The sequence below is a fragment of the Zootoca vivipara genome, chromosome 15 (assembly GCF_963506605.1).
Source record: "Zootoca vivipara chromosome 15, rZooViv1.1, whole genome shotgun sequence".
In the NCBI taxonomy this organism is placed as follows: domain Eukaryota; kingdom Metazoa; phylum Chordata; class Lepidosauria; order Squamata; family Lacertidae; genus Zootoca; species Zootoca vivipara.
The window spans coordinates 22,827,590-22,854,409 of record NC_083290.1 but is presented as its reverse complement, the minus strand read 5'-3'; the positions used below and the strand labels follow the sequence as shown (position 1 = coordinate 22,854,409).

General features: G+C 48.3%; 1 protein-coding gene across 2 annotated transcripts in view; it reads left to right on the top strand.

Annotated features, from left to right (window-relative positions):
- Window positions 1–11,543: 11,543 nt before the first annotated feature.
- The window catches only part of UBASH3B (ubiquitin associated and SH3 domain containing B), an 81,099-nt gene continuing 65,822 nt past the window's right edge, over window positions 11,544–26,820 (top strand). For both annotated transcript variants that reach the window (XM_035139191.2, XM_035139190.2), the window contains exon 1: window positions 11,544–11,994. In XM_035139191.2, the coding sequence (XP_034995082.1) occupies window positions 11,831–11,994 (164 nt within the window). In that variant the 5' untranslated portion in view covers window positions 11,544–11,830. The remainder of the gene's footprint in view (window positions 11,995–26,820) is intronic.

The following is a 26,820-nucleotide window of genomic DNA, read 5'->3' as shown; positions in this document are numbered from 1 at the left end:
GGCCTTGCAGTCCTACATCTGGAAACAGGCCTACATAGGGTTGAAGCTAAAATGTGGCAAGCTGCCTTTTCCTTCTGGCTAAGATTTAATAAGACACCAACTGGCCTCCTCCCCCTGATACACTGTGATAACTTTCAATCAAGTTGGGAGAAGAGCACCCGCAGGAAACTATCCTCATATGGACTTTCAACAGAGCATCTTTTAAGCCTGGAAATGGGAAGAGCGAAAAAACCTAATCAAAGAAAGAATAACTGATCCAAAACGATCTTACCCGACTCCCAACAATTTATAGGCACCTTTATGACCATCGAAGGATCCACTTAGCAAATTACCTCAAGTCATTAGATAATCCCAAACATCGCTGGGCATTCTCCAGTGCCCGTTTTAATGCCCCCTCCCTCAGCTTTATTAGTCGGTAGATACAATAAGGTTCCGATTGACCAAAGACTATGCCCCTGTGATGACAATGAGATCGAATCCATCGGGCATGTCCTTTTATATTGCCAATTATACCGTGTTACGAGGAAAGAGCTGATCAAACCGCTCCTAGTGAAACAGCCCGGCCGATCAGAGGAAGCCTACACCAGACACCTTTTAGCTGACAAAGACATAGAGACTACCAGGATTGTAGCAAAATTTTGCTACATAGCGACAAGAATAAGACATGTCGTGATGACAGCAAACACCAGTGACAGATAACCTAGTTGATCTATCGCAGGATTATCACAGGAGCGTCAACAGGTGGCTGAGATCCGTATATTAAACTTTTATAAAATTTTGAATTTTGTAACATTTTAACTGCAATTTTACTATGTAGATACCCATTCTATGAACTGAACTGTATAATTCTCTTGCTGGTATTTGACCGTATTAAAGTATTATTATTATTATTATTATTATTATTATTATTATTATCCTGGCCTTTGAAAATTAAACAATTGGCAGGTTTGCTATCATTAAGCAAATGGCAGAAAAGTTAAGAGAGTCTGGCTCAGTGTGCAAAATGAGGAAAAGGTCCCCGCTGAGAATGCTGCTGCCCTCAAGATCAGACTCACAGGCTGTCATTAGCTTAAAAAAAGTTTGAGGCATCGTTACCAGCTCCTTAGACGAGGGTGGGATAAAAGTGGAATAAATGTAGCATCAATGGCATCTTAAACCAGTTTTGTATTTTTTCCTGAAGCTTAAAAAAAAAAACACGCAACCCAAAACAGCAGCAATTATTTCTCCAGCTTTAGGAATCAAGCTTGAGTCTCCTGGTTTATATAATCTATGTACCTTCTAGCAAATCTGCTCCCCTGTATCAAATGTCAGCAGCACCTACCAGTGAGAATTCTTCCATTGCTTCATGTTCTAGTGATGTTGGGTGCACCAACTCCCCTCTCCACAAGATGGCAGAGAAATTCTATCTCAACATGCATCTAAAGCACAACCCAGTGCATATCAAAAGCACATGAGTTTGCTCAAACAACAACAACTCCTATGGTTCTTTAGGAAAGTTGCTTGCTTTAAATGTACAGTACATTGGATGTGCCTTAAAATGTATGGTGTGGACAGAGGTGCCAGCTTGCGCTGAAGCTTGAGGGGGCCTGGCATTACGTGTGTGGTGTCACATATCCGACACATGCGTGTGATGTCCCATGAGCGATGTCACCTCGTGAGGAGGCCAAGCATGGAAGCAAGCACAGTGCAGCTTCAATGGCTGGCAGCTCCTCCTCTCTTGTGCTCGGCCTCCTTCCATGGTGGGAGGAGGAGGAGGAGCTGGCCACTGAAGCCATGCTGTGCTCGGCCTCCTCCTCCCTCTCCCAAAGGTTATTGGAGGCCCCAAAAGAGCTCGGTGCCCTTGGGTGTACATCTGTCTGACGTATGGCCTGGAGCACCGTGATGGGTGATTTGTCTTTTAGAGAAGCTTCTCTGACATTCTCATTGAGGAACTTCTGGGATGTTCTCAATGGGGTCCCAGCAGTACCTTTTTGTAAAAGATTGGCTCCTCCCCTCTATTATTTAGGAATAGCTCTCTAACAGTAAGATCTGTTTGACAGTGGAATGGACTGCCTTGGAAGGTGGTGGTCTCTCCTTCTTTTTAACAGAGGTTGGGTGGCCACCTGTCAGGAATTCTTTAGCTGTGATTCATGGATTGCAGGGGGTTGGAATAGGTGGTTCTTGAGGTACCTTCCAACTCTACAAATCTATGATTTTTTATTTATTTAATACATTTGCATCCCATCTTCCTGCAAACTGGCAATCATGGATCCTCTCCATACTTTGTCCTCGCCACAGCCCTGTGGAGGTGCAGGATAGTGACCCAAGGCCAGCCATTGAGCTTCATGGCTGAGTAAGATAAGATAAGATAAGATAAGATAAGATAAGATAAGATCTTTATTGTCATTGTCCCCTTGCGGGGACAACGAAATTACTCGGTTGCTACACCCACTCAGGATTTGAACGTTGGTCACTCAGGTCTTAGTCCATACTGGAACATCATCACCCCCACATTTTCTATTAAAATACACAAAGTGGCTTACTATAAAATGAAGGTAGAATGCAACAGTGGAAGGACAACAAAGAAAAAGCCAGTCTAGCTTCACTAGGAAGCGGGTTTGGGAGCAGCCACCGAGAAAGCCATTTCCATTGTGTCGTCCCCCCCAAAAAAAATTGCTGCAAGGGGGACAGGAATGAGAGAAGATCTCCCACAAAGATCTTAAAGTCCAGGCAGGCTCATATCAGGATATACAGTCCCCCAGATAGCTGGGATCCAAGTTGCACAGGACTTAGTAGGTCATAACCAGCACTTTGAAATAGCTAAGTAGACAGTGGAGCTGTTTTATGCTCAGTTGTGTGCTTGGTTGACTGAGCTTCAAAGTTTGGTTCATCCATTCTCATCCCAAGCATCCTTGCACAAGTCGCATTTTTTTCAGCTCGTTCACTTATAAGAAGGGAAATTGGTTGAGGGAAGATGCCACTTTATATGTACAAAAGCAAATCCTCATATTTTTATTGTTATTAAAAACAGGCAATGTTTTATTGAACATCAGAGCAAACTCTAGGACCTGAAGAGGAAATATTGTTATTACGCCTTGATAGCCTAGGGCTGCCATACATCCAAATTTTCCCGGACATTGCTAGGATTTCAAAGGTGGAATTGAATTTCTGGGGGGAATTTCTGAAATGTGGTGGTTTGTTCTGGATCTTAGGCAAGTTTTTACTTTTTGAAATGTGGCAACCTTATGATAGCCTCAAGATTCCTCCTGATAATCACCTGAAAGATCATCTCACCATTTTGAAGAACAGCCAGCTTCCCAGCTGAAACTTAGCTAACCAACAAGAATGTAAAAACAGAGAATTGGCTGGGCTGGTCCAATGTGGCTCCATCGCAGCTGCTAACCAAGTCTCATGTTCCACGTCTGAGAGAGACCACTGGGAACTTTCCTGTATGCTGCTTAAAGGAGGGGCAGAATGCACACAGGAAAAAATATCCTCAACACACAGCAATTCATCGAAGGGGAAATAGCAACTGGCCAAGTAGGCCCTAAGCCTGGTTCCATGTAACTTCACTTCTCACAGTGAGTGAACTGCCAGAAGACCCTCGGAGCTGGATCTCAGTGTCTAGGCTAAACAATGGGGATGGAGACGCTCTTAGGTTAGGTTAGGTTAGGTTAGGTAACATGGGAAGCTGCCTTATATTGAGTCAAGTGACTGGTCCAGCTAGCTCAGTAGTGTCTACACTGACTGGCAGCAGCTCTCCAAAGTTTCTGCAGATGCTGGGGACTGAACCTAGGACGTTCTGCACGCTAAGCAAATGCTTTTCCACTGAGCTACAGCAGTACACCATTGTTTATTGTTGTTGTTTTTTACTATGATGAAATTCTGAAGTTATTTACAGCTAAAGTAAATGTGCAATACTAAAATGCATGTTAAAAAACACACAGTAGTCAAATTAAAAACAACCAGTTGATTATGTCCAAATGCCCAGGAAAACAAAAAGGGTCTCCCTGGAGAGAACATTCCATGGATTTAGGAGTTATTACAGAAAAATGGGTGTGGGTGGCGCTGTGGGTTAAACCACAGAGCCTAGGGCTTGCTGATTGGAAGGTCAGCAGTTCGAATCCCCGCGACGGGGTGAGCTCCCGTTGCTCGGTCCCAGCTCCTGCCAACCTAGCAGTTCGAAAGCACGTCAAAGTGCAAGTAGATAGATAGGTACCGCTACAGCGGGAAGATAAATGGCGTTTCTGTGTGCCGCTCTGGTTCGCCAGAAGTGGCTTTGTCATGCTGGCCACATGACATAGAAGCTGTACGTCGGCTCCCTCGGCCAATAATGCGAGATGAGCGTCGCAACCCCAGAGTCGGTCACAACTGGACCTCATGGTCAGGGGTCCCTTTACCTTTACAGAAAAATACCTGATTTCCCACTGCCACCCTCTGGCTCACCAGATGATGATCTCCGGCTCACACAGACAAGGGAGTGTGGGGAAAGGTGGGATGAGAAAAATACACAGCAGCAGTGGAGGTCATGGGTGCGGCTCATAAAGACACTGGTGATCTGGGAATGATTAAGTGAGCATCAGAAAGGGGATATGACTGCAGCGTCCCAGAATTCCTTGCATGTGTGCAAACTCGGGTTGTTAGTAGCTCAGAGTAATTGTTTATCATAAGAAATGCAAATAGCCTACTTTTCTTCAAAAGAAGAAACCAGAGGAGCTTAGAGCAGCAAAATGAAATCATGTTGCAGCAATAAGCTCTGGTCCCCAACAAAACCACAGGATGAAAAGAAAACAGTAGTAAAAACAAAAACAGCTGCATAGTTAAGTCTCCCCCTCCTCAAGACGCCAAAAACCAGAAGATCAAAGAAAGGGGGAGGAAGACAGCCTCAATATAGCAGGAGCAGCAGCAGCAGCAGCAAGAGGATGCCACAGGAGACTTTTGCCCATAACAAAAGCATCTCTGAAAAAGAACAAGCCTACAGCAACTCTGAAATTATAACCTTGAATCAGAGCAGTACTGTGGGTGCCTCCAGACCGAAGGGTAGCTCAGAAGATTTGTAAACAATCTTGGAGATTTGTAAACAGAGATGGGAGTCTTTAGTTATGACCCATGCATTGCAGGGGGTTGGTCTAAATGACCCTTGGGGTCCTTTCCAACCTACAGTTCTATGATTCTATAATACTAAGATCCAGCCCACTCTGGTTGCCAATATATGTACCTTGTGTGGGATTGGAAATGTGTGCTTCCCACATTCACCTTTTTAGGTACACACTTGTCTCAGGTACACATATCTGGGGAGGGGAAGGTATTGTGTGTGGAGTGGTCCTGAGATTTTTTTCAAAGAATGAATTGCTTTCTCTTCTCTTCAGAATAAACTTGTGTATCTTCACCACCCGCCACATGAAAACCCTTAGCCAATATTGTGTTCTGAACACAGCTGGTGGCTCTGTGGTCTCAACCACCGAGCCTCTTTGGCTCCCGTTGTACTGTCCCAGCTCCTGCCAACCTAGCAGTTTGAAAGCATACCAGTGAGAGTAGATAAATAGGTACTGCTGCGGTGAGTAGGTAAATGGTGTTTCCGTGAGCTCTGGCCATGGTGGTTCCGTTGCACCAAAAGCAGTTTAGCATAGCTGCCAAGTTTTCCCCTTTCTCGCGAGGAAGCCTATTCAGCATAAGGGAAAATCCCTTTAAAAAAGGGATAACTTGGCAGCTATGAGTTTAGTCATGCTGGCCACATGACCCGGAAAGCTGTCTGCGGACAAACACAGTCTCCTTTGGCCTGAAAGTGGAGATGCCACACCCCATAGTTGAATTAGTTGAGACTTATCCGTCCAGTGGTCCTTTATCTTTTACCTTCTAAACATTTGGTGTCCTTGTTGACACAAACAGGGCCAACCCAAGAAGGGGTGAGTGAAGATCTGCATCAGGAAAAAAGGGGATAAAAAAGACCTGCATCAGTAACTGCTGCCCCTGTGGATCCTGAAGCCTGAAGCAGACGCCTCAACTTGCCTCACAGGTGGCCTGGCCCTGGACACATGGACACATTATGAAGAAGCAAGCTATCTTCATGAGCCATGACAGCACATATTGCTCTGGTATCTTTGCAACATCCCAGATGTTCCCGAGAAGTAAGCAAAGGTATGTTGATGGCAGTTCCAGGAATGTTGTCGGACAGCTTTTGATTGCCTGCTTGAATGGCAGGATTTGCTCTGCTGAGATAATTGCTTATGCAAGGGAGATAAGAAACAATTTTAAAAAAAGTTAACATACAACCCAGTCCTAGAAGGGAGTTCTAGAGTTCAAGTAGGATCACAGCCTGAATAGTGAGCCTCACTTCTGAAAGCAGACTTGCAAAAGCAAATGCTTTCAAGTAGCTTTTTGGATCCTGGCCACCGTTGTTCAATTTTGCAACATGGTTTGAAACAAGTAAACTCTTGCAAGAGCATTTCCTGGAAACACTGGAGCCCTTTTCTGCGGGCAGCAACCCAGAGCTGAGCCACGGAAACCCTTTGCATTTCCTCCTCTTTGTTCTTATTTCACAATGCTATTGCTATTGTTAGCCTATAGAAAGGCTTCATATGGGGCAAAAGGAAGCAGAATTAAGTTCGGGATGGGGGGAGCTACCATGAGCCTGTCGCTTGCTCTTGCAAATATTCAGAAAAGCTAAGAGCAGGCCTGGTGTCATCACACGGCATGTCCGGTTCCCACGTGCAGCTTAAAAGACAAGACAGTAAAGTTGTTTTCCTCTGCTGTGTTTTAAGTTGCCTTTTTAGGTTGTTGTACACACCACAGAGAGGATTATTTTTCACTGATGCACATTACCCAGTTTGTTTCCTTGTGCCTGTCTCTCTCTCTCACACACACACCAACTCCAATTCCTTTCTGAAAATTCAGGACAGATAAAAGAAAGTACTTATTCACGCAGTTAAACTGTGGAACGGACAGGTGTTGCTTTGGACAATGGGTTCCAGGCAGGAGCAGTCTGAGAACTCGGAATTGCAAAGTCAAAGCCCATACTGACTCAGCACAGAGCCAAAGCCTGAAAATGTGTGTGTGTGTGTGTGTGCGCGCGCACACACACACACACACACACACAGACACTTATGCACAGTCAGTGAAGCCAGCTCATGGGCATTCGATGAAGAGGAATGTAGGAAGATTCAGGACAAACAAAAAGGAGTGCTCCTTTAACACAGTTCATAGTTAATCTATGGAACTCATGCACAGAGGAGGCAGCGACGATCACCAACTTGGATGGTTTTAAAAGACGATTGGACAAATTCATAGAGGGGAAGGCCATCAATAGCTACTAGCCACAATGCCTATGCTCTGCCTCCATGCTCAGGGGCAATTATGCTTCTGAATACCAGCTGCTGGAACCTACAGGAGGGGTGAGTGCCCTTCTGTTCAAATCCTGCTTGCAGTTTCCCACAGGCATCTAGTTGGCAATTGTGAGAACACAATACTGGACTAGATAGGCCTTGGGCAGGCATCCCCAAACTGCAGCCCTCCAGATCAGGGACGTACCCAGGATCAAAACTGGGGGGGGGGGGGGCAAGCCATGGTCGTTCAGGGGTGGGGCCAAGGCATGGGAGGGGAGGGGCCACAAGTGGGAATGTGGGCGGGGCTACAGGGCCAGCGGGCCCAACGACTCGGCAGCGGCTGCAGCCGTTAAATAAACCCCCTAAACTCTCTCATGTGAAATCCCCCTGCTCTGAAGCAGGGCCGTCTCTAGGCCCGGGTCCGGTGGCGCAGAGCGCCAGGCCACCAGGCCACCAGGGGTGCCGCTGCGCCTGCTGAGAGGCGCAGCGGAGGCCGCCCCAGGCATACCTCTCAGCTCTTCAGCGGCTTCAGGCTGCTTTCCGGAGGCGCACGGGCCTGGGGCCACCTCTGCCGCGCTCAGGGGCTTTGCAACAGGGGGCGGGTAGCACCCCCTGGCCCAGGGCCGGCCCTACGGCCAGGCTGGGTTGTGCAGGGCTCCGGCCCTCCAGGCGGCAGCCACGCAGTGAGCTGTGCTTGCCGCGCCGGGAAACGGGGCAGGGTGGGGGCGCCAGAGGGATCCGGCACACCACAGTGCCAGGGCGCCAGGTATGCTTAAGACAGCCCTGCTCTGAAAACACCGCTCCCATCCATTTACGGCTAGCCACCCCCCTGAAAAACCCCTTTGTGCCCTGCTTTCCCTCCTCCAGGTCCCCCCGAAGCCTTGCCAGTTCCCACCCTATATATCTGGGATGGGGAAGGAGCTCAGAGGTCTGCTAGTCCTGGGGGGCCATCCCCCTGTGGCCTGGGAGGATACTGGGGACCCCCGCCAAGCTGAGACCCTCAAAGAAGAAGAAGAAGCTGCCACCGCCGCCTCCCCATCGCAAGGGAGCAAAAGATGGGAAAGGTGGGGTGGCGCGGCGCAGGCGAGCGAGCCCCCCCAGCTGCGACCCTACGGCGGTGGCTCCCCCGCCCTCAACGCCCCTCTCTCGGCAGGGGCAGCAAGGGAGAGTGGCTGGGGGGGGGCGCATTGCAAAGAAGGAAACAGCAGCCAATTCCCGGAGAGGGCAATGCACGCAGGGGGAGCGGAGAGCTGTGCCGCCCCCCAAGGCAGCTCCTTTCCTATTGCCGGGGGCGGGGGGTGGCGAGGAAGGGTCACTGCCGCTAGGCTACTCCTGCCGCCAGCAATCCAGCGCAAACGCCCCCACACAGCTTCCTTGCAGCAGCCACGACCACCGCCTTTGGGCGCCGCCCCCCCACTCCTCCTTTGCGGGCTTCTGCCCGCCGAGGCTGAACTGGCTCCTGTCGGTGCACTTCCCTTTTCTGGCCCAGGAGGAGTCTCAGTAGCAACTCCTAACTCAGGGGGGGAAGGGGGTGCGGAGGGGGGAAGGGGCGATTCCCAGCTCGCGGCGCCGATGATCGCAGTGCAGCCTACCGGGAGGTAGAGCGCGGCAGCGGCTGCAACCAATGCAGGGAGCCGCATCTCCTTCGCTTGCCAGCCCAGCAGAACTCTTAGGCAGGAGAGGTTGCCGCCCAGCAGGGCTTTCCATTGGGAGGCGCGAAGGCTTTAGTGGGCGGGAATTGGTGCAAATGTAGGCAGGGCGGGCTGAGAGGAGGCGCCGGCGCGGAGGCACGGCACCAGCAGCGTTTCCTCCCCCCCTCTCCCATGTCAACAAGCGGGGCGCCTGCGCAGGGTATTTGCTTCCCTAGTCGGGCCCGCGGTTTGGCCTTCTAGGGGGGCAGCTGCACCCCCTTGCGCCATGCTGGGTACACCCATGCTCCAGATGTTTTGGCCTACAACTCCCATGATCCCTAGCTAGCAGGACCAGTGGTCAGAGAAGATGGGAATTGTAGTCCAAAACATCTGGAGGGCTGAAGTTTGGGGGTGCCTGGCCTTGGGCCTGATCCAACAGGCTCTTCTTATGTTTTTGTATGCAAGTTTCCTGTGTTGGCCAAGCAAATAAGTCCCATCAAAACTACAGCACAGGGAAATTTCAGTATAACAGGTCTCCCTCAATAATTGGGATGGGCTCATGGTTTCAGTCCACTGAAGCTTGTGGTGTGGGGGGATTAATGAGCCAAGGCATTATATACCAAGTGAGTAAGCAAGGCATCTCAAAAGTGGAATCCAACCAATCAGACTTCATCAAATCAGTGGACCTGATGATGTATGAATCACTCCTTCCATTGATGACAGTTATTCTCCAGCTCCTTACTGGGGAGGGCAGTGTAATTGCCATAAAGATAAGATTTAGCAGTCAAGCGTTGTTAGATTGTGTTGGGGGCTTGTGGTTTAACAGCATCTCATAGACCTGGTTGTGACGTGATATGGAAATATGGCGTGTGGTCGTCCAAAGTTTATTTTGCAACAGAGACATATTCAAATCCTTTATTATTGGAAATGTAAAGGTAAAGGTAAAGGGACCCCTGACCATTAGGTCCAGTCGTGACCGACTCTGGGGTTGCGCGCTCATCTCGCATTATTGGCCGAGGGAGCCGGCGTATAGCTTCCAGGTCATGTGGCCAGCATGACAAAGCCGCTTCTGGCAAACCAGAGCAGCACATGGAAACGCCGTTTACCTTCCCGCTGTAGCGGTTCCTATTTATCTACTTGCATTTTGACGTGCTTTCGAACTGCTAGGTTGGCAGGAGCTGGGACCAAGCAACAGGAGCTCACCCCGTCACAGGGATTCGAACCGCCGACCTTCTGATCAGCAAGCCCTAGGCTCAGTGGTTTAACCACAGCGCCACCTGGGTCCCTTAATTGGAAATGTATATATATATAAAAGCAATCAGTGGGATTCCTGAGGCCACTTTGGTTGAAAACGATGTGCTAAAGCAACCTCTTTGGCCAGATCCTCTTCCAGTGGTGCTGAACACATGACTGTGCATGAACAAAGCTGGTGGAGAACCCAGTAAGCCTGAAAATTGCATGCATTTAACATGCACATTCAGATTTAGGTGTGTGGTAATATATTGGGGGGGGGGCAGATTCAAGGGAAAATGACTTTCGCAATCCCACCTGCCATTGAACCCAATGGGTTTTGACTGGGGACTCCAGATACAGGAACAAAGCTCCAGATACAGGAACAAAGAATCACTTGAGCCCTCATCCCTGGCCTGGAGAAGAAAATTCTCCTCCGTGTTCATTGCTGGTAGGGGTGGGTAGGATTCGGCATCGCTGAAACTGAGAAGGCTCTCCATGTCCATTGGGGTTTATTCCAGCCTGGTCATTTTCGTTAGATCGCAGAGGAGGAGCTCAGCATCTGTGAAAGTGTCTCGACTTTCCTACCGCGTAGGAAGGAGACGCTTAAATGCATGTGTGCGTACAACGGGCGGGGGCGGGTGCCGGGGCCTCAGAATTGGCTTTAGCTCTTCTCACATAGAACACAAAAACCATGGAAAGTTCGAAAAGCAACTCCTCTCTCTGCGTGGACGCTGATCGGTTTTTTAAAAAACCCTGACCCAAGCGCATTTAAAGGCATATATCAGGCATTCACTCAGGAAAGGGCTATGTGAAAAGGGGCTGCCTTGGTTCTTAATGGGTCCGACTATGTGGCAAAGCACTAGTCCCGCCGCCGCGCCCCCCCCCACCAGGACTGTCTCTCTGACAGATGGGGAGCTGGGGCTGATAAGAAGGACCAAACTCCCAAATGAATGAATATTGTCAATCGTGCCTCTTTCCTCCACATATTGTGGATGCGGGCGGGATACTAGTATCAGCAAGAGGTTCCGGATCTCGGGAGGTCCAGTTCCCCTCTTGCAGAAAGCGGAGGCTCAGTCTCAGCAAGACTTCCATGCTCTTTGACGCGTCTGTTTCTGTGACAGGGGCTGCGGCTGCCTCTTTAAAAGAGGGGGCGGGGCTTCATTGGCAAGAGGTGCGGGGGAGGGAGAAGACGAGAGAGAGCGGCGGGGAGAGCGCGCGCTCGCGCCTGCCCATGCCCGGATTATTATTTTGGTGCTCCTCTTTGATCCATTCAGAAATTCCTGATTGCGAAAGGAAAACAAAAGGGGAGGGGGCCAGCCTCTTCCGGAAGGCGGCGGAGGCCGCGCGCGGATTGGATGGCTCTCGTTTGGGGCGCACGTGCGGCCGAGGGGAGGGGCGGACAGGGCGGGAGGCGTCAGCGGCGCGTAGCACCTTTGCAAAAGCAGCCAGAGCGGCGAGAGGCGGCCGAGTGACTTCGGCAAGGAAGCTCGCCGGCGACCCAGGAAGTCGCCGCCGCCGCCCCAGGACCCGAGAAGCGCTTTCTTTTACGCGCCGCGCCAGGCGCGCCACTCCTCGCGTGGAGCCTCTTTGAGGAGGAGCTGCTGCTGCTGCTATTGCCGCTGAATCCACCAGTCCGCCTGCCCTGTTTGTGTTCGCGATGGCCGGATGATCGCTCGGCACCAGCCCGCCACGCCGCGCACCATGGCAGCGAAGGAAGACCTGTATAGCAAAGTCACCCCCCGGAGGAACAGGCAGCCGCGCACGGGGACCATCAAACACGGCTCTTCCCTGGATATCCTCCTCTCCATGGGTTTTCCCAAAGCCAGAGCGTGAGTTAGGCCGGAATAATAATAATTTTAAAAACCAGCAGCGGGTGAGTTGGAGGGGAGGCAGGGGGCGCCACACGGTACCACCCTATTATTTATTGTTTTAAGGGGGAAAAAATCCCGATCTGTTGTTTTGTGCATCTGGGGAAAAGAATGGTTGAGTCATCAGAACCGAGAAGGCGGAGCCACGCTAATTAATTAATTGATTGGATCGGATCTGCATTTCTACCCGCAGAGGAAAGGAGGAGGAGGATGATGAATGGCAGCGATTTGGCAGCCTGTGTGGTTTGTTGCCCCAGTGTGTGCGCCGATGCGATGGCGGGAGAAGCGAGGCAGCTCCGGGACGGCTTGTCCGCGCTGCCGCGCGTGCAGGAGCGCCGCTGACATCTTGCTGGAGCTGTCCTGTGGGACGCGCGTCCAGGGGCTTTAAAGCGGCTGCTGCGCGCTCTCTTTCGCGCGCGTTTGCATTTGTGCATCGGGCCGATCTGCCTCGCGCGCGCACCTTCGCATGCATACACACATACACACGCACACGCACTGCAGTGTCATGTGCATTTATTGGTGGGGCTGGTGCGGGTGCGGGGAGATAGACGGCACGTTTCTTACGAAGGCGCTAGCCAGCAGCTTCAGCGGCGATGCAGAGGGTGGCGAGAATGCTGCCTCCTCCCTCCTCTCCCAGTTTAAAGGAGGAACGGAATTGCCCAGCAGATGCTTGAGCCCCTGCCTTCCTCTTATTTTTCTGGTGGAGCCCTTGGCCTTTAAATAGCAGCTTGCGAAGGCTGCTAGTTCTAGGAAGGTGGCCGCATCCAGCCTCCTCCTTGCAAGGCCTCCTTGTAGTAAAGCCATTGTTCTCCAGGGTATCTGGCATGGCATGGCATCTGGGAAGCAGGCAGGTAGGGCATCTTGCAGACTCTGGCTTCTTCATCTTCTCAGGAATGGAGGAAAGAATCCCCATAGGAATATAGGAAGCTTTCATTATGCACACAGTCGAACCCACTGATTCACCACTTTCAGGACCGAGGACCTTGGGCAACTGCCACCAGTCTCAGACCATCACAAGGGTGTCTCTCAGTTCCGATGCTGAGGATTGGCACTGGGCCCTTCTGTGTTCGATGCAGATGCTCTCCTACTGAAAGCTTCAGGCTGTTCTTGGAGACAGCAGGCCCACGACTCTGGTCGATGATGCCTGGCTAACAGATGTTGCCCCCTACCCATTTTCAGAAAATGATCATTTCCTGGGGAGCGATATCTATCCAGACACAGTCTACAAAGGAAGCTGCCTGGTACCCAAGTCAGAGCACAGGTGCTATCATCCTTGCCTTTGGCTATGAGGTCTGGGGCTGTTGGGAGTTGGAGTCCAACAAAAAACAGATGGAGGGCACCATGTCTGCCACCCCAGTAGACCATGCTGTCATCACTGTGCTGCAGAATGTTGGACTAGATAACCCTTGGGTGGTACCTTCCCACTCTAGAAGTCTGTGATTCTTTCCTAAGCTAGGTGGACCAATGCTCTGACTTGGTACAAGGCATAAGAATGTAAGGAGAGTCTGCTGGATCAGGCCAATAGCCTATCTAGTCCAGCATCTTCTTCTCACAGGGGGCAGTCAGATGCCCAAATGTGAGGGCAACATCCCTCTGAGATTCCAAGCAACTGGTATTCAGTAGCACACTTCCTCTGGCAGTCAAGGTAAAACACAGACATTGTGGCTACTGGTAGCAGCTGCCTACATGGATGTTGGCTACAATTATGTAATAATCCAGCACCTTTAACCAGCAGAAGGACACACAGAAATGCAAGCAGTTAAAGCTTTTTGCAACGCTCGCCTCCGTATCAATCAAAGCTTTGCTTTGCTATTTGCATGCTAGGGCTGCTGTCGAAAGCACAGGAGCACAGCAAAAAGCATTATTAAAGAAATGACCAATTTACTGGCCTTGAAATCATTATCACATGTGCTGTTGTTCCAGTGACTTTAATAACTAGGGAAGCAATGAGTGTCATGTGTGTCGGAAGTCGTTCAAACTAGATTATTCAGAAACATAAAGCTTTGTAATCCTAGAGCCTGCGCTTTGCTTAAGCAATCTCTCTCTCTCTCTCTCTCTCTCTCTCTCTCTCTCTCTCTCTCCATATGTGTGTTGGACAGTATGTCTAATATGTGGGATTATTAGATTTAGGATGAAATTGAACTAGGAAAGTGTTGGGCCAGGTTGGTCATGGCAGTTTTGATCTGCTTAGCTTTTCCTTCTATAGTCAATCTATCATGAACTAACCAGCATATTGAATGTGGGTCTATTTTTAAATCATCAATAGAGCACCATGGCTCAGTGCAGGCTTGGATTCCCCCCCCCCTCTGCCCCAAGTGCTATTTCTCCCCACCCTCCAGACTCAGCCCTATGGAAGGCATAACAAAATATCAAGCACTTCTCAGCACTTGGCTAGTTTTGTTCCAGCCAAAATTTCTTCTTCCCTGGCCCCTGGATATGCAGCACTACAGTCATACCTTGGGTTACATACGCTTCAGGTTGCGTACTTTCGGGTTCTGAACGTGGCAGACCCGGAAGTATGTACTTCCGGGTTCACCGCGCGTGCATGCACAGAAGCGCTCTGCGCAGTTTGCGCATATATCGTGCTTTTGCGCATGCACGAAAGCGCTGTTCGGGTTGCGAACGGCACCCCGGAATGGATCAGGTACGTAACCCGAGGTACCACTGTACTTAATGGCCTTTGGATGGGGCGGTGGGAGGGGGAATGGTGTTGCATTGCTGGATATTTAAAAGATTCTGCACCTCTTCCATAAATGAAAATGAAAATAAAAATGTGTGATGTTTCCATATACTGTACAGGTACTATATTTTATATGCATAGGTGTGCTTTAAAATTTGAACAGGCCAACTAATTTCCCATCCAAATAATCCCAGATCAATCCATTTGCAAATTGCACCCCACCCCAGATCACTCCAAACCGGTTCCTCTTCAGTTCACTTTACCCCTAATTAATTTCCCAACAGATTGTATGGCTGTTCAGTTCCTCTTTAATTATGTCCTCATTCATTATCCCCTCAAATCATCTCTAGATAAGGTCGTCTTATAGTAATTGATTTCCACAAAGTAATGTCCCAATCACACCCAACCAGTCTCTAAATTCAAAACCTCCTGAATTCATTACCTACCCAGAGATACCAGGGGGAAAGGTTCAGAGTCTGTGCCCCATGGACACCCCCACCCCAGCAACACCCCCTCCTTTGTACCCCCATGGTTGTGAGGTGTGTTTCGTCAACCTCACCCCACCCACTGCCCTACTTCCTTATCTTTATGTATGTCAATGATGAAGAGCCAGATATAGATGCTGAGAGCTACTGCTGAAATGCAGCACTTGCAAATTGCTTTGGCTGAGAAAGGAAGGACTATGGGCTCAGATGGGAATGCACTGGCCTGTCATTGCTCACTGCAGAGATTTGGGATTACAATTTGCATGGCTGGTACTTATCCATATTTGAACACCCTGGCTATATCCAGATTCAAATTTTGACTGAGAGTGCGGAGCTGCTTGTATATTATATATATGCGCGCTTCTATGCTTCTATGCCTTGGTGTTTGAAGATCTGAAACGGAAGCCAATTGGGTTGTCACAACTACAAATAAGGTGTTTGGAGCAAGTGTCCCATCTCTCACCTTAAAATACTGCTTTTCACAATAGGAGGTGTTCCAATGAGGTCACATTGGGGAAGAAGTTAATTAATGTGCTGATGAGACTGCAGGAAGCTAATGAAGCAAAGGCATTTATAATTAGAAGCCAAATGTGAGTTGCTTTTTGCAGGAGGGGACAGCCAAGGAGATTTAGCAGGCCTCCAAACACCCCCAGGTTAAGGGAGGCTCTTTTCCCTACCCAGATGCTATCTGGATATGAACAATTAAAGTAAACTGCAATATGCTTTTCCTAGAGCTGGTCTATACAGAGAGAACAATTGGATGTAACATTTTTTCTCAGCTTTTTGGGTTCAGAGATGATCACCTCTGTGTACCCAAGCAAAGTTTCCCAATCCCCCCCCACCCTCCAGACATTGTCACAGAGGTGTGCAAGTGTCTTGCACTTCAGCCTGTTGTGCTGCTGCTGCTGCTGCTGTGTGCTTGTGAAAGACGTATGGCCCTATGACTTTATAGAGGACTCTTTTTTTTTTAATCGTAGCATCTCTTACAGTTGTGAATTCCAGCTCCTCCTTTCCCACCCATAATCAAAAGTTGACTCCCATCGCCTCTTGGATGGAACCAAGACTGTGTGTACTACGCTGTGCTCCATGGCAACCCAAAGCCTATTGTGGGTGGGGGGAGGGGACTCGGTTTTTGTGACTTGCATAACTTAAGCATGCTTCTTACACGATTATGGTTTTGCTAGCTGGGAGAGGGAGAGGGGAAGGGCACAAAGGTGCTTCCGTAACTTCTGCAAATCTCGTTTAGCCTACCCTTTTTGACTCCTGATCCCAGCCGATGTTTCCCATGTGTTTTGAGGCATATCTTCAACCGACCAGCACGAGCAAAATGCTCTCACTAGCACAGACACAACGCCCCCAGGTAGAATATTCATATTGTCTTCCATCATCCTCATATGCAATGCTTTGCAATGGAGCCAGTATCAATAGCTTCGCCACAATGATTTATGTTCCATCTTCAGTAAATGCTAGTTTCTGGGGCTTTTCAGGTGGGGAAACTGCTGTTGTGGTCATGTGGGTGGCCACTATGAAAGCCAGGTACTGGTCTAGATGGGGCTGATCCAACTGCAGGGCTTCTCTTACATTCTCAGTGCTCACTTGTTGGTTGTGGAAAGTGAAGAAATCATGCAATGTGCATAAATGTGTGAATCGGGCCTCTGTTAAAGGGATTTGGCTCGGTCTTGAACCTGGGGAGGAATGTTCCAGGCTATCCAATGATGCCAGGGTGCTTTTTCCTATCCTGCTGCTTGTTGTTTGGCTGCCTTGCTTGGGTTATTTTGAGCTCCTATGCCACGTTCTCTTTCTATATCACACTATGATCTGGACTAGGTAAGCTGATACGTGGTGGGACTTGTGGGGTGAAACATAGTTTCCAGGAACCCTTGCTTTTGTGTACAGATCCATCCATCTGGCGAGTCAGAGTACTGCAGGATAGAGAGCAGCGATGTAATCCCAAGCACTGGACTGGCCTTACCCACCTAGACCGGCCACTGGGGCCTCCTATGTAATTTTATTGTTATTTATTTACATTTTATAACTCACCCTTGCTCCCAAAGGGAGCCTAGAATGACTTGCATGAATCATCTTTTTACATAGAACTGCACTGCCACATACTGCAGACAGAAGGTCAAATCCAGAAGTGTAAGAAGTCCTAAAACTCTTGACCGAGTGCCTGGATAAATAAATTTTGCAGGCCCTTGTGTGCTTACTGGTTGTAGGTGAAAAGGTGGACTGCTTGATTTCCCTCAGGCAGGTATGCCACAACCAAGGAGCCACCTTGATCCCTGTGCTCCTTTTAGCCCTTGACTCCCAAGCCATTTAGGACTTTGTACCGAAGCATTAACTCAGGAGGCCACCAGCCTTTTGTAGGCCTATGGGCACATTTGGATTTTTGAGCAAGGGTTGTTCTTTCCACATCCCTCTGGCTACCTCTTCCCCCAGATCAGTCCCCATCTACCACAAGGCACAGAAGTGTGCACACACACACACATACCAGTTTTCTCAAGTGATTGGGGGTGGGGTGGGAATCGGAGCCAGTACAATTTAATTTGAGCCTTGAAAAGCACACTGAGCTGAAAGAGGAAGTCGGAAAGAGTGTCATCCCACCCAGGGACCCTCGGGTGAAGGGCAGGTTATAAATACCATTAATTAATTAACTAACTAATAACTTCCTCCTTTAGCGATATGCATTTCTCAAGGGATGAGAAAGGTAGCTACGCTCACTAATTCGTGGCCAAAAAGGCGGTGAGTAAGTGGCAGTGGGTGGGGTTCACAGACGCTAGGGGAAATACTCAAGGGCAACATTACACCCATGGGTGCCGTGTTGCCAACCCCTCTGCTCATGCCTGAATTGTGCCTGGTAGCTCATGGGCAAGCGGTGCATTGTCCGAAGGTGACTTGATCTCCTTTTCCTGTTCCACATAATAACTGGACAGCAATGACCTAGATCAGAAAGGCTGTTTTAAAAAAGCATTCTGTTTGGGCTTTTTGCCTGGATACTATTCTACCTGGATCAGGTATGCTGTGATGTGTTCGTCACTCTATTCCTTGGCTCTGATCTCCCACCTCCCCTTAAATGATAACCGGCTGCTCAGTCTGACAGCAGTCCTGTGTCAGAGCTGGGCTTGGATCCAGTGGCTTTTAACTTCCTTCCACCTCCACGATTTTAAGTTCTGAACTTCTCCAGAGCTGTCTTTAATTCCTCATTCACCTCTAAGCTTTGACTCTCTCACCGCCTCTGTGTAATTCTGAAAAAAGACTTTGTATTGATCTCCCACTTCCTATTTATCTTCTATGCCAGCAAAAGTCTGGCGTGTACTCAGCTATGAAGTTTCACTCATTTTATGATTTTCTGTGTTTTTTTTGTTTGTTTTTTAAGGAAGTAAATGGAAACAGAATTAATTTGTTCCTTGAGTCGTTTGCATTGTGAAAATAAACGATTTAAAACAAACCAGAACAAAAAAAATTGTAAAAAAATCGTCTTGCAAAGCACAGCCATAGAAAAATTCGTCTTGCGAGTCACCAAAAAAATCGTGAACCCCTTTTGTCTTGCGAGTTTTTCGTTGCGCGAGGCATTCGTCTTGCGAGGTACCACTGTAATGGGACACAGGTGGCGCAGTGGGTTAAACCACAGAGCCTAGGGCTTGCTAATCAGAAGGTCGGCGGTTTGAATCCCTGCAACGGGGTGAGCTCCCGTTGCTCGGTCCCAGCTCCTGCCCACCTAGCAGTTTGAAAGCACGTCAAAGTGCAAGTAGATAAATAGGGACCGCTCCAAGCGGGAAGGTAAACGGCGTTTCCATGCGCTGCTCTGGTTCGCCAGAAGTGGCTTTGTCATGCTGGCCACATGACCTGGAAGCTCCCTCGGCCAATAATGTGAGATGAGTGTCGTAACCCCAGAGTCGGTCATGGCTGGACCTAATGGTCAGGGGTCCCTTTACCTTTTTTAATGTGCATTAACTTTTCCCCCCTTTTAAACAGAACCTTATGTACCATCCAGAAATATCAGGGGCAAGAGAATGGGCTTGTGTTGCCCTAGTGCTGGCAGAGAAAAATGTTGCTGAGAGGGGCTTTTAGCTCTACTACTGGACCTGGATTGTGCGTTTTGAGTTCCTTCAATTTGCCTTTTTGCCTCTGTTTCAGCAGATGAGTAAACGTTGAATATCTGGGAATCTATGAGAGTACAATGATGAAGTAACCTTGGACTAGATCCTTGGGGTTCCCTTCCAACTCTGCAATTCTATGATTCCACCCAAGCATTTGATGGCTGCAAAATACTGCCCCAGTAACCTTGAAAATTATTAAGTTTGAGGGTTTGTGATTGTTTTTAAGGGTTGTACCCAGCTAAGTTCTATTCTACAGACCTACTTAAATTAATGGACCTAGGTTAGTCATCTCCATTAATGTCAACGGGTCTACTCTTAAGTAGGATTGACTACACCCCTAATTGGTTTAAATACATTTTTATTTTTAATTGTATTGTTTTATCCCTGAGGTGCCTGCAGCCCTGTGCTACTTTTGGGAGGAAGGGAAGGATTCAAGTTTCATGAATCATCGCCATAATCAAGGTATTGGTGTGCCAAACATTGGCAGTTGCTTGTTCTGCAAAATCCACAAACCGACACTGTATGTGGCACGTCACTGCCCTAATTCGCCTCTGACAGAAGCCTTGAAGTCAACAGGGCGCCTTTTCTTCCTCAGTAAGAAAATGTTGAGAATGTCTGGCGTGAAAGGAGAAAGCGGGCAGCTGGATGGGAGGCCAAACATGCCTTTTGTCAGGTGTTCTCCTAGGAGATTGGGGTGATCTTGCGAGGAACAGACACAAACACAAAAGTCCTGTTGTTTAGCAAAAGCCTCCGGAGCCTTCTGCAAACAGACGGCAGAAATTAAACTTAGCATTAAAGAGGAATTGGGCTTGGGGGTCTAGAATGGCTCTCTGTGCCGTTTATTATCCAAAGACAAGTGAGTCATATTTGGTCTCCTAAGTAGCTTGCAATAAGTATTTGAGCGACTGCGCTCCTTATTTCTTTAAAAACAAAACAAAAAACACACACAAATCTATCCCCTCTGCCAGCTCTCTTGGTTTTCGGTTTTAAAGTATCTCCCCCACATGTGTGCACACCCCCTCCTCTGTTCTGCAGTTAGGAACAATCATGTGTAAAAATGTGTGAACTTGAAATAACAACTTGAACTGCTGCCATTGGAATCCTGTGTACTCTTTGCAGTGCAACGAACTCCAAAATAAAGCCACACAAGGCGTGGGCCCCTCTGATTCAGATCAGAACTGCGATGGGGTCACAGTTTTAATCCTGTTCACCCTTTGCCTCAACGGGAAGGACTAATGACATTATTAAAAGTGGCCCTTATTCGAGCGGTTCTTCTTAGCCTTGATACCTTACCTGTAGAATAGGGGTAATAATGCTGTCCTGCTATACACAGCTGGCATATGCAAAAGAGCCAAGTGCTTTGAACATTATAAACACGTATAATTACTGTGGATTTATATTACTTTGTACACCTGAAAGAACTGGCCCAGTTAACTCAGTAGGAAGTTCTTTCTAGGACCGGGTTGCAAAAGGAGTTGTAAGTGTCGCTCTGCCACTTTTCCTGCCCACTCCTTAAGCAAGGCTGCCGGGTCTGTTTTGTTGCAAAAGCAGCCTTTTCCCTTTTGCCCATCACTTCTAGACTGGCATCATTACCTGTCTGCTTGTTGTAGGTACTGGCCGGGAGAGCAGGATCTGAGATCCGCCTTTTTCTCTATCCCTCTTCTGTGGACACTTAAGATTTCTCTGTGGAAGTTTGGGGGAGAGACTATGCCATCTCTTCCAGCAGCTGGTTTCTCCCAGAGATATCTCTCCCGACCTTTTCCTCAGAACCTTTTGAGAGTGAGGCTTTATAGCAGCCCTTGTACATGTTGTTGAGAGTCCCACCCCCAGGTGGGTCTGCATGGTCAATAGTCTGGGGTTATGGGACCCAGGTGGCACTGTGGTTAAACCACTGAGCCTAGGGCTTGCTGATCAGAAGGTCGGCGGTTCGAATTCCTGTGACGGGGTGAGCTCCCGTTGCTTGGTCCCAGCTCCTGCCAACCTAGCAGTTCGAAAGCACGTCAAAATGCAAGTAGATAAATAGGAACCGCTACAGCGGGAAGGTAAACGGTGTTTCCATGTGCTGCTCTGGTTTGCCAGAAGCGGCTATGTCATGCTGGCCACATGACCTGGAAGCTATACGCCGGCTCCCTCGGCCAATAATGCGAGATGAGCGTGCAACCCCAGAGTCGGTCACGACTGGACCTAATGGTCAGGGGTCCCTTTACCTTTACCTTATGGCAGCTGTAGTTCAGCAACCCTCAGCTCGGTTTTATAGCATTGTTCATCAGAGCTGAAACCTAAGAACACAATGGTCCATTTAGTCCAGCATCCTGTTCTCATTGTGCCAAGCAAATACCTGTGGGAAGATGCCATCAAGGCTCAAACACAAGAGCTCTCTCCCCTCTTGTGGCTTCCAGCAACTGGCACTCAGAAGTGTTACTGCCTCCAACCAAGGAGGCAGAAGTTAGGCATTGGTGCCAGATTACCAAATAGGCAGAGTAGGCCTATGGGACCCACAGCTTTTAGGGGGCCCTACAGCAACGCATCAAAATAATATTGATTTTATCTTAAAGAAAATTATAATCAAGCTTTCTTAGTTCAATGTTATCCCACTAGAGTGGGGGGGAGGGGTCCCAAGATTTTGACTGCCTAGGGGGCCTCCCACAGAGTTTAATCTGGCAATGATAGCCCTTGTGGCTAGTAGCCATTGGTAGTCTTACCCTCCATGAATTTGTCCAATCCTCTTTTAAAGGCATCCAAGTTGGTGGCCATCCCTGCCTCCTGTGGCAGGGACTTCCATAGTTTAACTATGCACTGTGTGCTTCTTTTTGTCTGTCCTGATTTTTCTAACATTCAGCTTCATTGGATGTCCGTGGCTGCTAGTGTTATGAGAATTTCTTACAGTTTTTCTATTCCCTGAGTTGGCTTAATTGTGTGTGTGTGTGTGTGTGTGTGCGCGCGCGCACATACACACACACTCAGGATCTGGCTGTCTGCTGAGTCAGTACAGGTTGTGGACTTTGAAATTCCAAGTTCTCGCTGCTCGGACAGCTCCTTCCTGGAACCCTGTTGACCAAAACAATAGCTTCCTGACCCAATCCAGTGTGACATTTTTCTGACGCTTCTCACCCCGCACCCTTTCTTCCCATCTCATTCCAGCAGTACTCACTGGCTCAGTGTGCTTTCCATTTACTGGTTAGGCTCCAGGCATAAGGCCAATGAGAAGCTGGCCCGCCTGACCTGCTGCCCTTCCTAAGCCTCCGAGTAAGATACTTTCTGCTTCTTTGAAAAAGATGCTTGATTATTCCATACTAGAAAGAGAACCTCACACTGCTTCAATAGTAACTGTCAGAATTGTTACATGGTTTGTTCTTTCTTTAAAGCACACCGATTGCAACATTTTTCTTCAAAGGGACTTCCACTTCAAACTCGGGAACATCCCATGAAGCTGAATGTTGGAACATTCAGGACAGATGAAATGAAGTGTTTCTTCACATGGGAAGTATTTAAACTATGGAATTTAGTTCCACAATGACGGCCCCAACTTAGATGGATTTTGAAGAGGATCTGTGGAGGGAGGTTAAGGCAACATTCTACCTCCACGGCATAGCCATCAAGTTTTCCCTTTTCTCGCGAGGAAGCCTATTGAGCATAAGGGAATTTCCCTTAAAAAAAGGGAGAACTTGACAGCTATGCTCCATGGTCAGAGGCAATAAGCAGGGAATTACAGTTAGAAATACTGCTGTTGAACTCGGGTCCTGAGGCATCTGATTGGCGACGGTGAGAAAGGAGAACTGGGTCATGTAGGTCCATGGCCAGATCCATCGGGGTTGTTTTTTTTTTAAAATAAACTTCCCTTTTCAGACTTGAATAAAAGTTGTTGTGTGTGGAGTAGCTGTGGGGGGGATTATCATGTTCAGTCCTGTTTGTGGGCTTCTCAGAGGTAACTGTCTCAGAATACAAGTTGCTGGGAATCGCAGGTGCAAAGACTGCTATTGCACTCATGTCCTACTTGCAGGTTTTCGGATGCTCAGCTAGATGGGCGATTAACCTAACCCTGCAGGGGTCTTCTTATATTATTTTATATATGTACATTTGCAAAGCTAAGCAGGGTCTGGTATGGTTTCAACTGAGATGGGGGGGGGCAGCGTGTTGAGATTCCTGCAGGGGGTTGGACTAGATGACCCTTGGGGTCCCTTCCAACTCTATGATTCCGTGATAGTTTGACGAATTTGAAAATTAACGTTGCATGCAACTCTAGGTCCTTTCTCTGTTGCACATCTGCTTTGGAAATGAGCCCAAAGAGGGGGAGGGCTGAAGGGCTGGGAGAATCAAATGTTGCAATCGAACAAAGATTCAGCAATTGAAATAGCAGCTGTATGGGGAAGAAAACACTGGCAAGGGAAGTTACCATTTGGAGTCGTTCATTCTGGGGGTGAGAAGGTGTCGTTCCACATAAGGAACTGTAATTGACCCATCCTCCGGAAATTAGCTGTCTTTAAAATGTGCTTAATAGGAAGGCATTGAACACACATGCTCACTGTGTGTCACATACATTATGTCAACCTAGACATTTTTTTTACAACTGCTCTTTTAGTCTTGAGACAACTATCTGCCTGCACAGGAGTTTTCGGATGCTTCAGGGACTACTTTCTGCATTTGGATAGGCTGCCATGTGACCCCCATCTGAGCGCCCTCTAGGGACAGAGGAGGCAGCCTTGCAATGGGGGAAGTGGCTTTGTAGGTCACCTGGAACAAGCCTCTGCTTGAGATGGCAAACCCAGAGATGGAACAACCTCAGCAGACAGCTGCCCACTTTCTTGTCTGAAGCCATCCAGCGAAAGCAAATTCACCCCATCCCCGGCAATTTGTTCCATTGTCAAAAAGTTCCTTTTAAAAGTTTGTCCTAGTGTGCAACCAAGATCTACCCTCTTGTAACTTACGCCTATGAAATCTAGTCTTGCCTTCTATGCAAGGACGTAAAGAACAGCCTGCCATTTAGTCCAGCATCCTGTTCTCACAGTAGTGGACCAGATGCCTGCAGGGTCTGAGTGCATCAGCAGTTCACTTCCCATCTGTGATTCCCAGCAACTTGCATTCAGCATCATTTTGCCTCTTGACTAGGGAGGGAGAGCATAGCCGTTATGCTTGACTATGGAGGGAGGGCATAGCCATAGCTTTCTCTGCCATGAATTTCCCTAACGATTTGTTGCTTGGCTGATTAAAGGAAGGGGGGTGATTGTGGTTTATAAAACCATGCACAGTGTGGAGATAGTGGTCCCCCATTCAAAGAGTCTGGGCCACCCGGTGGAGCCAACTAGCAAATGATTCAGGACAGGCGAGAGAACGTATTCTTCATGCAACACCTTAATCTGTGGGATTCATTGTCCCAAGCTGTGGTGATGGAAACCAGCTGAGATGGCTTAAGAGAGGCTAGGACAAATTGACGGTGGAAGACCATGATGAGAGGTGTAGATGGATGGGACAACAGATAGATGGGACCTTCAGGTTCAGAGCCAATGTGTCCCTGACTGTCATTTGCTGGAGTGGAACAGTGGGAGAGTTCTGTTGCTCTAATGTTCTGGCTGTGGGTTTCCCCAGAGGGATTCTGATGCCACTATGGGAAACAGGACCTTGGCCCAGATGGACCTTTGGTCTGATGCAGCAGGGCTTTTCTCATGTCCTGCAGGAACTGTAGACTCAGCCACACAGATGAGAGATACGGATGCATGAAATGAAAACATGATACTCCAGCAAGACTGAGCATTGCCCACTGTTTCTGTGCGGCGATGGTGCCTGCTTTGCCCATTTGATAAGCCTTGCATTTTTTTTTCCTTGGCAAGGAAGGAGACCCCTGCTGCAATAAAAGGCCCAGCTGAAGAATGTTTCAGGAGCGTGTGTTTTTTTGCATTGTGAGTTTTGTCCTTTGGCATCACATAGTCCTGATTGGCAAATGACTGGTGGTTTGAGACTAGGGCTTGCGGCGTGCTCCCATTGCTTCTCACACAGTGCCTGGTGTGCTGACACTGACAGGCTGACTTCCTGTCTGACAGTTTTTTCCCCACTGACCTTCTAACGAGTGTCACATCGCATGAATCTCCAAGAAACATGGCCAGATGTCTCTGAGCCGGAGAGTGTTAAAGGATTCCTAGTCAGCTGCACAAGAGATGGCAATTTCTATGTGATTATGTACCAGCAAAAGGGGCCCTTTGCTTTGTGAGTGGGGTGTGTTCAGGGGGCAGAGGTGGATGAATTGGTCAGTTTTCATTTCTCATTTGTGCAATCTGAAGCTCAGTTCACCACGTTTTCAAATCAACTTGCAAATTCATTTTATTGACTTTAGGTCCTCACAAAAATTGGTCAGCAGTTTAGTGTTCATCTCTCCTAACAGACACACTCCTGTGTGCCATTTTGCCTAAAATACGCATTTTCCCAAGTAGACACAGTCTTCGCCACTTTGGTGGGTTATATTGTGTTTCCCTTTGAAATGATACTCATTATTTCTACATTTGTATCTATTACATACAAATCTAGATCCTCTTTTTCTTTTCTTTTTAAAATGATGATGATGCATTTTTCTCTTTTGGAACGGTACATAAGGGGTGACCCTAAGTGGTATTTAGTGATTGATACAACTGAAGGAATGTGTGGGAAGGTTCTGGTTTTACAAGCCCAATTTGTCTTACAACATTGCAGGCTTGGGCTGACCTCTAATGTGTCCTCCTGACCACAGATTACAGGGTAAGGGAGTGTTTCCAAGAATATCTTGCATATTAGAGGGTGCTTCAGACCAGAATGATTTACAAATTACAGACTCCGTGCGCAGTACAGCCACCTCTGGGATGCAGAGTGACATAGCAAGGGTAGGAGAAAAGGGTTCGCAGAGGATGTTGCTACACCTCACAGGTCTTAGTCACAGCCTCTTTTCCGGGTTTGGGAGACCAGGATACATCCAGGGGAACACACCCCTCCCCTCTAGCTCTCTTTGTCAGTGATTCTGACCAAGAATGCGGCAGCTAGACTGGTGACTGGGAGTGGCCACCAAGACCACATAACACCGGTCTTCAAAAATCTACATTGGCTCCCAGTACGTTTCCGAGCACAATTCAAAGTGTTGGTGCTGACCTTTAAAGCCCTAAATGACCTCGGTCCAGTATATCTGAAGGAGCGTCTCCACCTCCATCATTCTGCCCGGACACTGAGGTCCAGCACCAAGGGCCTTCTGGCGGTTCCCTCATTGCGAGAAGCCAAGTTGCAGGGAACCAGGCAGAGGGCCTTCTCGGTGGTGGCGCCTGCCCTGTGGAACGCCCTCCCAACAGATGTCAAAGAGGAAAACAACTACCAGACTTTTAGAAGACATCTGAAGGCAGCCCTGTTCAGGGAGGCTTTTAATGTTTAATAGATTACTGTGCTTTATTTTTCTGTTGGAAGCCGCCCAGAGTGGCTGGGGAAACCCAGCCAGATGGGCAGGGTATAAATAATAAATTATTATTATTATTATTATTATTATTATTATTATTATTATTATTATACGACTGCA